Source organism: Bombina bombina, chromosome 3 (genome assembly GCF_027579735.1).
Source record: "Bombina bombina isolate aBomBom1 chromosome 3, aBomBom1.pri, whole genome shotgun sequence".
NCBI lineage: Eukaryota > Metazoa > Chordata > Amphibia > Anura > Bombinatoridae > Bombina > Bombina bombina.
In genome coordinates, this window is record NC_069501.1 from 528,136,864 (window position 1) to 528,148,961 (window position 12,098).

Sequence of the window (12,098 nt, forward strand, 5' to 3'; positions counted from 1 at the left end):
TAAATTAATTTTTTTTTTGTGTAGACTGTCCCTTTAACCTTAACCGTACACAACAAAACAATTCTGCAGCCAGCTAGTTCTACAAGGCAGCAAAGGCACAGACAGCATAACTACTAAAGTAATTAACCCATACTAGAGGGGTAATGCTTATTTCTATAATAAGAATCAGTTACTAACTGACTCACTGGACGTGGACTGTTCACAATTTTTCACATCTTCACAGTTTATTGTTTCAAATTTCAACAATTCTAATTCTCAGATACATTTCAAAGAAAAAGTGCAGAGGCTACAATGCTAGCAGCTGTACTGTGTGGAACTATATAACAATCACCACTTTTTATAACTCCTCTCTCTGTCTCAGCAAGCATTGACAATAGAGGTAAATATGTATCACACTAACAACACCCCACTAACTTACAATGAGATGCATATTGTTGCTATAGGAAGTGCTGTTAATACAGCAGATAATACTATTTATTCAGTGCTAAATTTGACAGCAAGTGAGCAGCACCTATAGCTTAGCTATCTACTAGAGGCTGGAGTGGATTTACATTTCTGGCACCACATTGTAGACAGGTGCAAGGTAGGGAACCCTTACACTGAGGTCCTGCTGCCAACTCCCCTAGGGGCAGAACCTGGGCCTGCCTGACGTAAAAAAATGATATGTGCCTACTCTGCCTAATTATAAATCTGTCTGAGACGTTTGTATAGGTTTAGGAAGTGCTGTCAGGAGTGAGTGAATACTATTCACTGCTAGATTCATTGACATGACATGATTCATCCATAGCAACAATATGCATCTAATTGAAAGTTACTGTAACTAAACTTACTGGTCTATTTTTCTTTTTCTTTTTCTTTAGTGTGATATATTTACCTCTATTATCAATGCTAAGAGAGAGAGAGAGAGAGAGAGAGAGAGGAGTTTATTGGTGGTGGTTGTTATTATAGTTCCACAGAAATTCTAATCCACACACACACTCACTTATGGTATTGTAGCACTAGCCTTAGGCATTTTTTCTATGACTGTCACTGTATTTGACAATTAGAACTGTTGAATTATTGATTCTTCCTATAGCAATAAGCAGTGAGTGAAACACAACCCAAACCCACAAGTATAGGTATGCTAAAAATGCTTAACATGTTATAAGTAACTGGAGAATAAAGACATTTCTATTTGTTTCAATTCATTTTAAGGAAAGCACTTCGTGCCAATATGACCCTTGCTCTATTCCGCCGGCCTCGAGAGAGGTCACCTGTGACACTGAATATTCTCTCTGCAAAGGCTTGAGAAGCTGGCATAGCCAACAGGTCTAATGCAAAAGGTTTTAACTGGTGATAAAAAGTATCATTCTTTGACAGCCAAAAATCTGTTCCAGTGTCGTCATCAGTGATGGGTTGTTGCAAAAGCTCTTCCTCCCTATATTTTCTGATCTGCTGCTCTATGCTGTTTGGGGAGGTCCTCTGCCTGGGTATTCTGCGGCATTTTGAGAGAAACTGAAAGACTGTGCTTTGATGTGGATGGTGGGGCTTCTTCCTTTGATTTCTCAATATTCTCCTCTTCTACAACTGTAAGTGCATCATCTTCTTCAAACAGATCCTCATCTTGTGTGTGGGGCAATGCTGATTTTCTTATCACATACTCCTCTGCCTGTTTAAGAAGTTCCTGAATATTTTCATCAGCCACATCAACAAGGGTTTCACAGACAGTAGGGTTGACAAAACAAGCAGCAGCTGCAAGTGGGGAGAACCTTTCATCTGTTGTATCTAAGAATGAAGCAAAACGCTGGTTTACATTCCCTTTCATTTTTTGTGCAATTGTGGCAAGGTCTTGGTAGCTAGTGTTCTGTTTAAAGTCATCAAGGTGACTGAGCAGATCAAAGAGGGCAGGGACAACCAGGGACATGGACATGGTGTCACTCTGGAGGGTTTTAGTATGTTCTGCAAATGGCAGCAGTAGATCATGCAATGATGTGAGCTTTTGCCATTCACTAGGGAGAAAGCTGTCCCATCCCATGTTGTTTGCGATTTGGCAGACCGAGTCTTTCACTTTGATGAGTCGTGCGATCATGTTGAATGTACTTGACCAGCGTGTGGGGCAGTCATTTAAAACAATATGGCCACACTGCTCCAATATGTTCTGTGTTGCAACGGAAGACTTGCAGGAGGGGTTTCACTACTGACCTTGCTTTATCAAGGATTCTCTTAACACTTGCCTCCTTCTGCACCATGTGGACCACAAGTTGTAAGGTATGCACCACACACGGTGTCCGGTCCATGTCGATCTGTTGGTACCTAAGAGGACAGAGCACAGTTAATTAAGCATAAAGTATAAAAAAGTTTTCCATTCAATTTTTTAAACCCTCAATATCTTAATGATGGATGGGAATACTTTACACAAGATTACAATACAAAGTGTAAATGGAAAAATAACAACAAAAGATACAGCCCGCCCCCAACATCAATCTCATATCCATGTTAAAATTGACTGTCATCATGAAAAAGATTGAAAAAATAATAAAAATGGCTCACCGCAAATCATCAATTTCAGACTCAGACGACTCAGAGTCACTTTCCGTTATGGGGGAGTCTTCCTCACTAAAGCTGGGTGGTTCTTCTGCTGCTGCTGTGGTGTGTTTAAATGTTGCCACCATATTACTCCCATTGTCTGTTATCACTGTAAGGATCTTCTTCTTTGGTATGTCCCACTCTTGCAAGCATTTGTCCACACATGATTTGATTGACTGTGCAGTGTGTGGGTGTGCTACTTGTTCAAGGGCCAACAATATGTGCTCAGCTTTATTTTGGTCAACACAAAAGTAGCACGCACTTATACCAAGGAATGAAGCTGTTAGTCCTTTTTTTGTCCACAAATCAGTGCAAATAGATACTCTCCGGGCAGCAGCCAGTCTCTTTTTGAATTTTTGTTTTTCATCTTCATAATGTTTGTCAATCAGATTATTTATTTTAGTTTTCTTTGGAACACTCAGTCTCCTATCTACGGTCGCCATCATGTTAACAAAGTCCTCATCTTCAATCGTTCTGACTGGTAATCCAGTGCGCCCAATCCATTTTGCTATGGCATCCTCCCTGGCCTGTTGTTCCTTAGAGTCAATTTTGTATTTTGAAGCACTTACAAGAGCTGTGTAAATATTTTGCTGTGGTGCACTGGCTTGACTTGGCCCATCATTGGATGTTTTCTGTATCTGTGGGGGTGAATAAGGTGGGGGGAAAAAATCAAATTATTCTGATTTTTCTTTATCTCACGGTCACCCATCCACAGCACCAAGTTCAATTGTCTCTTTCTATATATATATATACTACATTTATGTCCCTTGCTTCCTGAGTCCCAGTTCCACCATATGTCACTCTCAAAAGGGTTAGTTATCTCATCAATCAATACAGGACAGCAGTGGTTTCTTTAGGCTTGTATTGGGACATAAAACAAGTGGGATAGGATAGAGACAAAATATAATTAATAATATGTATTTTAATTACTTTACCTGCAATTTTATACTGCAGTGCCTCGCCAGTCGACATTAACCCTTTCTTTTTAGTTTCTGAATTGTAAAGCTCTAACTCCCCCCACATCCCAGACATTTCCTTCTATATATATTGTGTGTTTTTGTTGTTGGTAGAATTCCAAAATGCATAGGGATTATCCATAATATCTACTGGAGCATGCCTTGAGAACTAGAAGCTGTGTGCGAACTCAGTTGAAATACAATGCCTGTGACTGTAAAACACTGAGGGGGTGGAGTTGGCTGCTCCAGGCCAGGGGGCAGCTTAGCTATAATGTAATTCATTTTGCTTAGTTTTGAAAATTATTAAAAAAAATTAGCCCGTTTAGCTTAGGATAATGGATATGCAGTTGAACAGATCTATTCTGAACCTGAACCAAACCAACCTGTTTTATGTCCCTTTAAGTTTAGTGAAAAGAAAACACCAGTTTGGCCTACCTGACTAAATAACTTTATCTTAAACAACCATTTAAGTGTGACTGTGCAGTGCATAGTACCTTTGTATGAATTTCGGGATGACTCATCTGCAAATGACGCTTCAAGTTTGTTTTATTTTTACCAGTGATTGCCACTCCACATGGTTTGCAAAGGGTCTTGTTCTCCTTAGCATCAAATGTAAAATGCATCCATAGATCTTCTGTTCTCTTTCTCCCAGACACTAACATTTCAGTGACTAGTGTCATCTGTATCTGTACAGTTTGTGCAGCAGGGTATGCTACCTGTTGGTGACTGGTGTTACCCAAAAAGAAAGATATTACTAGTACTAGACAAAATGGTAATAATACAGAAAAATGCTGTAATTGTTAAAGCAAGGGTCAGTCAGTCAGCTCAGCAGCAACCCCTCAGCCCCCACTCTGCTACTATTTCATTTTCAGGCCCATCAGATCAGTGCCCCTTCCTTATAAGTCACCTGCGCCACCCACCCAGGCCACCATTGAGCTGAGCCTGCCATGCCGATGCCAGATCCTCCTATATCCTTCCTAAATAAATACATGGACTTTTCTGTGACAGACTGTGAGATACACACTACACAGTGCACACACACAGACAGGAAGCCTGACACCTAAGAGTAGGGTAGGAGGATGCATTGCATGGCGACATAACCATGTGGCACTGGCAACGTGAACCGAACCGAGATCTTATACTAAAAATTCAGTAGACAAACACACAAGTCACTCACCACGTCACATTCAATTTCCACTCTCCAGACATGGAGGAGTTCCAATTCCAACTCTTCCTCTTCTCTTCTGTGAGGCAAGCTGGGTATATTATGGTGGCCCAGCGCACATAACACTCTGGCAAGCAGTGGATCAATGTAGCAAATAAAAGATAGGAGACTCCAGAAGTATATCAAAAATGAGTTTTATAAATATAAATAAATGAACATAAAAACAATCAGTAAAACACGCTACGCGTTTCTCAGAGCTCACCACTCTGTTTCCTCAGGCAAGTTCTACTGAAATATGACTGAAGTCTCCTATTTAAACCCAAAAAAACTAATTGGGATGTCGGTTACACCCATTTCACACCCTTTTAATTAGCTCTTGCTACTATTACCATAGCAACTCTGCTGACACCACCTAACATTCCTTAAATGGCATATACAACATGTTTTATATATTTACTACAGAGATCTGATAAAGATAACTTTGTATGTTATTCAACATTGGTTAAATTCTTAGTACAATGTAACAGATCATCCTATAAAACTAAGAATATAATATACCCAGCTTGCCTCACTAGCACTATAGTGTGCTCCATAATATGTGAGTATCTCTCTAAAGGGATCATTTGGGGCTTACAACTGTATCAACTGATTTGCACTAGGAGTCGCCCTCTGTATATTTTTCCAGTTTTCCAGATCTTTTCCATTCAAGAGGAGCAGCCCTTCTCATGGTGCACAGTCAACTGGGACACTGATAAGTTTCCAGACCATCTACCTAGGCATTATCGTTGCCTTCACTACATGTGAGTACAAAATCTGCGAATATATATTATCTACTTACAAAAATTGGCTACACTAGGAGGCGCCCTTTCTTTTTTTGTTTCTTCTCTTCTGTGGTTTGCACTCAGTTGCACTGCAGGGCGTTGTTCCAGAAGTCCTGACTCCCTTAGGCAAACAGAGGGATCCTGCACCTGCAGCTGCGCCTGCGTCTCTCACTCTCTCTCCCAGACTCCCATGCGTGGCTGCGTGCATCTCACTGACAGCGGTGGGTGGAGCTCAGAGGAAACTAAAAAGCGGAGGTTCAGGTGACGTCCCTCCCTCAGACCCTCACATTTTCGTTTCGGTTTCGTCCAATGACGAAAATTGGAATTGATTTTCGTCATATTTCTCATCAATTGACTTAATGATAACTTCATTTTCGTTAACTTTTTGTCACTAAAAACGGCCGCTGACGAAAACATTTGACGAAAATATTTTCGTCAACGAAATTAACACTGTAGCACACTGACCCTTTAAGGTCTGATCTTCATTTGTTTAATTGTCAGTTCATGGTCCTTGCATGGTTTATTTAGTGATTTTGATATTGTGACTATTTGTACCTGTTTTACTGTGTCCCTGACTTTGCTTGCTTTTTGACCATCAAAGTTTGTTACATGCCCTGACTCCAGCTAATCTAACTTGGCTGTCTTTTTGAATCCTCATATCGTTTTGTGGTTTTGACTAGTAAGATTACAACTTTCTCTGTCTCTTTCTTTCATCTTCAGCACAGTCACTCTAAGGTCTGTAAATACCTCTTTCTAGTGCTTCAACAACTAATCTGTGACATTGATCATTTAAATAGTTGTGAACAAATCTCATTATTTATTCAGTGGTCTGTGATTAGTTGGTCAGTTGCACGGCACCAGCTGCTTCACTCTGATGAACTCCTGCACATGGTATCCCATTAATCTGAGAAAAATCGGCAAATTAATTGCATATGAAATTTTTTAAAAAAAATTGACATTACCATGTGCAGGAGTTCATCGGAGTGAGGCAGCTGGTGCTGTGCAACTGACCAACTAATAACAGACCACCCAATCGATAATGATATTCTTTAACATCTATTTTTATGACCAATCTTAATAATTAGTTGCTGCAGCCCTACCTCTTTCTATACCTTGTCTATATCAGTTAGGGATCTGAATACTTACCGGATTATATGGACAGCAAGGGAAGGAGGTAAATTAGAGTTATGCAAAATGAGGCAAACATAGGCAGAGATACAGGAGTAGGAGGTATAGGAATAAAAAATACATGTAGAATTACCCACATGTTTTAATGACAATTGCATTGCACAATTATGCTGCTCTGAATTACATCCACACATTGTCAAATATTCTTTCACTACTTTAAAATACACTCTGCAGGTATTTCCCCCCACTTGTACTTGTAGTATTTGTAGGTCATATACATGTCTGGCATTGACAAAGAGTCCCCACACTCTGACAGACTTCCTCATAGTTTTCTGTTAGGGAGACTGTGCTGTGACCACATCTAGCTCTAGGCAGAGGGCCAGGTAGTCTTAAAAGGGCAGAAGGGTTAAGGGATCTGGTAGACTTAAAGGGGCAGGGGATAAGGTAGTATTAAAGAGCAGGGGCATAAGGTAGATTATCTAAAAAGGTGCAAGGGGTAATATAGTCTTAAGGGACAATAAAGGCGGTAGATAGGAGAGGTCTTACAGGTGTAACAGAAATAATCTGCAAGTGAAAGGGGTAAATAATCTTAAAAGCTTAGGAAGTTTAAGTGGTTGGTATATGTAACAGGGAAGGGGGTGTATAATTTTAAATTGACAGGAGCTAGTGGTTAGTCTAAAAGGGGTAGAAAGTAATTGTTTTAAATGTGTAGGGGGAGATAGTCTTAAAGGGTTATAGCAAATATTATTAAAAAACAAGTGGCCTTTAAGGGGTAGAAGGTTAAGCGTCAACTAGGCTTAAATGGAGAGTGCATTTGGTAGTCTTTAAAGGCAGGGATATGAGTATATAATCTTAAAGGGGCATAATGTCAGTTAGTCTACAAGATGCAAAGGATTTAAGGGGTCAGATTGTCATAAAGAGGCGCTGGATAGGTAGTATTAAATTGCAAAGATAGTAGGGTAGATTGTAATATAGGGGCAGGTGTTCTTAATGGTTTAGAGGGGGTATATAGTTTTAAAGGGGCAGGGGAAGATATAATTAATACAATAAGGGTATATAGCCTTAAAGGTTTCTAAGGAGGTAGTTTTAGGGATAGTGGGAGTCTTAAAGGGGCATGGAATTATGTAGTCTTTAAAGAGAGATAGTTTTAAGTGGTAATTGAATTTTAGTCTCTGTTAATACAAGTGACACAAAAAGTAATTTTATATCTACCAATTAACCCCTACACCTTTATGATTATATAACCACTATCCCTTTAAAAATATCACTCCATATTCACTGCACTATCACCTACATTTTCCATGCCCTATTAATAACTACCCACTGCCTTTTTAAAATTGTTTACCACTGCCCCTTAACACTTTGTTCCTTTCAGTCTACATTGCCCATGCCCATTTAAGACTACCTGGCCCTAAACCTCTGCCCTCTTAAGACTATCTGCTCCTACCCCTTTTAGACTGATCCTTCTAACTCCTGTCACTTTATATACCACTGAAAACTTTTGGACTATAAATCCCTAAATTCCTTTAATTTAAGGCTACAGCACTCCCTGACCTTTTAAGAGTGTCTACACCTACTGCTTGACACTTTAAATCTACTTGTCCTTTTAAGATTATTCCCTGATGCTTTTAGACTTACTGACATTAACCCCCTGCTTGTTAAATGCACATGAAACTCAATTTATTCATGATTCAGATGGATCAAATTTTTTTTTTCTAAATTTCCACTTTACATCTATTATCTAATTTGTTAAATTCTCTTGGTATCCGTTTTTGAAAAAAAAAATACCTATATACTAAAGAAAATCAATCTACTACTGGGCATTAGCAGTTTATTATTGTCTGCACATATATGCCTTTTGAGACTCGCTTACCAAATGTGTTCAGTTACATCACATTAGTGTATTGCTGTTCATTCAAAAAAGGATTATGAAACAATTTTAGATTTAATGTCCCTTTAAGAAAACTTTACACCTTTACCACTTACTATTCAGACTATTAGGAGAGAACCTTAAAGGGACATTAAACACTTTGAGATGATAATATAAAATGATAAATTGTATATATAAAACAACTCTGCAATATACTTTCATTATTTATTTTGTCCTCTTTGCCTGCAATTCCATTCTGAAATTGTGAGCTTTTCAATTCCTGTAAGAAATGGAAGTGCAGAACACTGTTAAATCCGGCACAACCATTGGCTGCACACTCTAGTGACCTATTTATAACGGTTTCTAATTGGCCACAGCAGAGAACGTAACACAAGTTACAACATGGCAGCTCCCAGTGTTTTATAGACACTAAAACTTTAAACTTATTTTGTCACTTTTTAAACAACTAATGAAACTTTAAAAAATACATCTACATGTTACTCATGGACTAATCTTATCTTTGAATGCATCATTCTATATAGCATGTATTTAGTGTTTAATGTCCCTTTAATTACTGCCTCTTTAAGACTACCTGTTCCCTTTCCTATAAGACTATCTGACCTCTTACACCTAACCCTATAAGTCTATCTGTACCTAAACCTTTTATGACTGTCTAGCAGTCTACCCCCTTCCTGTAAAAGAATACTTGACTCTTGTAACTTTAGGAAAAAGACTTTAAAAAGGTCCTGAACGTAGATATTGATTGTCTCTATAATTATTATTTTTTTAAATACTAAGTACTGTGAGTGTTCCATGATTACATAATTTTGTTGGCATGTGTGTTTGGATGCTTCGGTAGCATCCAAATTCGCAAGAAGGCTGCTTCTCTCATGACATTTGGCTCATTTTGGAGCTGCATTTCTTCAAGTGAAAGTACAACTTACTAAGAACTCTATTTGCACAGATCTTAGTGTGTTGTATTTTCACAAAAGATATCAGAAAAGAGACAAACGGCACAAGTGGACACATTCTTCCACTTTTGTATGCTACCAAATCATCTGAATGCACATACCTAGAAATTTGTATAGTTAGATATACAGAAAGGTAGATAAACAAAATGATTTCTTACCATATTTCTATAGAGTAAGTTTTTCTTGAACACAAGAGATTACAGCATCTTGCTTCAACAGTTGTGACATAGAGATAGTTTAGACGGCAAACTACCATATCCTCCTCTGTGCCAAATGCATCCCATACAGTTTTACTTTGAAATCGTTCAAATTGTTTTAGCCATTCAATTTTTCCTTTACTCCATTCATGTTTAGTATAATATGAATGCACATTCAATATGGATCTAATCCATGTGTCCCTTTTTGCTATGTCAATGAACTCATGCAATACATGAGGAAAGTTCTGCATTGCCAAGTGAATTACAAAAAGCAAATTGTCAATTGTACATGTGTTTAGTAATTTTATGTTTTTTCTTCCCAACTTCCCTGACCCAGACCATGGTGGGCAGTTACACATAACAATCATAGATTTTGATTTTGGACTTGGTGATCTATAGTATTTAGATTACTTTTTTTTTTTCCTTCCATTTCTCCTCATGAGTTAAAGTGTTTCCTTAAGGGATTAAAGGAGCAATGTCGTGCGACCCTGTAAGAAAAGCCCACTCTCCCCCACTTAACCATCTACTTAATCTAATAAATAAAGACACAACAACAATTGGGATTTAAAGACCATTGGGTCATTTATTAACTCGAGGCACCCCTGGATGTTTATTTAACGAAAACATCAGGGCGTTTTTACCTTATTGAACTCTGACTCATTTACATGGTTACATGTAAACGTTATAACTTCAACTTGAAAAAACATTAAGCGGCAAACAAACTAACTACCTAACTCACATGAAGCGGGAAGCAGGCCCAGGCAGCTGACACAAAGCGGAGCCCGGCTACAACGCATAACGGATAGAAGGTTTTACTCGAGCTGTTCGGCCTACCGCAAACCAGGAGAAGCTTTCCCCAGGCACGCGCCTGGCTACGTCACTCCTCCCCGCTTTCTATCTGACGCCTGGGTCGCTACCGCCCGCCACAAGAAACAACAACCACCTGATTCTTGCCGCCAAAAACCTATGACTAACTACCCTATAACTTACATAACTGCAGCTACTAATCCTTTCCTAATGTTCTCTATAAACCTGTCTAACCCCAGGTCCGTTAGATGGACCCCATCCTGCCTGTACAAGCTCCTGTCCCCTGCTGAGATGTCGGGGTGCCTCACTATAAAACCTCCCAATTCTCTGATGACCTTCCCTACGTCCCTGTTGACTTTCTTTCGTACTCCAAAGGCGGCCTTATGGCAGATCATATGCCGCCAGTGCAGCATGGGAATCACCTGTGACCACCTACTCTTACCCCAGGCAACCATGCGTGCAACCACCTAACGTCAGCGCACATAATTTGAATTAACTCTAGGGTAGGCATCGCCCCTAGGTTGTTGCCCCCCAGATGTATGACTATCACATCAGGACGACCCCACCTTCTGTAGGCCTCCTGTATCAATGCAGGCATGTCGTGCCAACAGAGGCCTCTGCGGCCGAGCCACCTGACGGACGCCCGGGAGGGGTGAAAGCCCATTCGGCTCCCAGCTGGGAGTGTTGACGCTCGTGTGGAGGCCCAGTGTATGAACGAGTGGCCGACAATCCAGATTTTACAAGAACCTGTGCACCTTCCTGAAAAAACACAAAACTCTGTTAAACTATGCAAATCATCAACTGATCTCCCCAATGATCCCCCTACCCTGGGCAGATAGCAAAACCCCCCACCCCCAAGACACCGTACCCCTCTTCTCTTCTATTCTGGCATCCCCTAACTTTGGTAGGTGTAGCCATACTCCTCTTCCTTCCTGGTCTGTCTTGGACCTTGGAATAAGCAACAAAACCGCATTCCTGGCCCACCCTGAAAACCCAACAGCGGCAAATTTTTGGATGGTGGCTCCAGTTTGCTCATTCGCAGCGCCCCGTGAAATGCCAGCGCGAATGCCGCCTTAAACAGCACAACCTCGTATTGCCCTGCGCACACCTCCTCTAAGGCGTGCATCAAATCCACCAACCGAGACACAGTAATGGGTTCCCTCCTGTCCGCCCTAGGGGGCTCCCCTCTCGCCCAACCTCGTAATGTTTGTTTAACGACGAAAGTACCCGTGAAATCGCGTTCCCTAAACAGCTTACTAAAGAAAGATAGGGCTGCAAGCTTACCCTGCACTAGCGATTTTCTGGCGCCCTTCCTCTGAAGGTCCCTTAACCACTTTAACAGGGTTACCTGAGAAGTGTCGCAGTAAGATAACCTCCTTCTCCCGCAGAACTCCTGCCATTCGTTCCAGTGCCTCACATATGATGTCCAGGTCGCCGGAGCCAATGACGCCTTAACTAAGGGGAACACAAACTCCCAGGGAACTCCAGCTGCCAGAGATAAGACGGGCATGGCAGGCCGTGAGGTGAGGCACAAGGGGCAACCCTCCTGAACACCTCCCATTTCCCTCTAGACAGCGTGTCAGCCATGATATTCTTAACCCCCGGCACATGCTTGGCT

At 40.5% G+C, this 12,098-nt stretch overlaps 1 protein-coding gene across 1 annotated transcript; it reads right to left on the bottom strand.

Annotated features, from left to right (window-relative positions):
* Nucleotides 1-2,652: 2,652 nt before the first annotated feature.
* Nucleotides 2,653-11,880, bottom strand: LOC128652418 (uncharacterized). Its single transcript, XM_053705356.1, has 4 exons — nucleotides 11,765-11,880; nucleotides 4,016-4,247; nucleotides 2,782-3,203; nucleotides 2,653-2,707 (listed from the first exon to the last, which is right to left on the bottom strand). The coding sequence occupies exons 1-4, from the start codon at nucleotides 11,878-11,880 to the stop codon at nucleotides 2,653-2,655; spliced, it is 825 nt and encodes a 274-aa protein (XP_053561331.1).
* Between the last annotated feature and the right edge of the window lie 218 nt (nucleotides 11,881-12,098).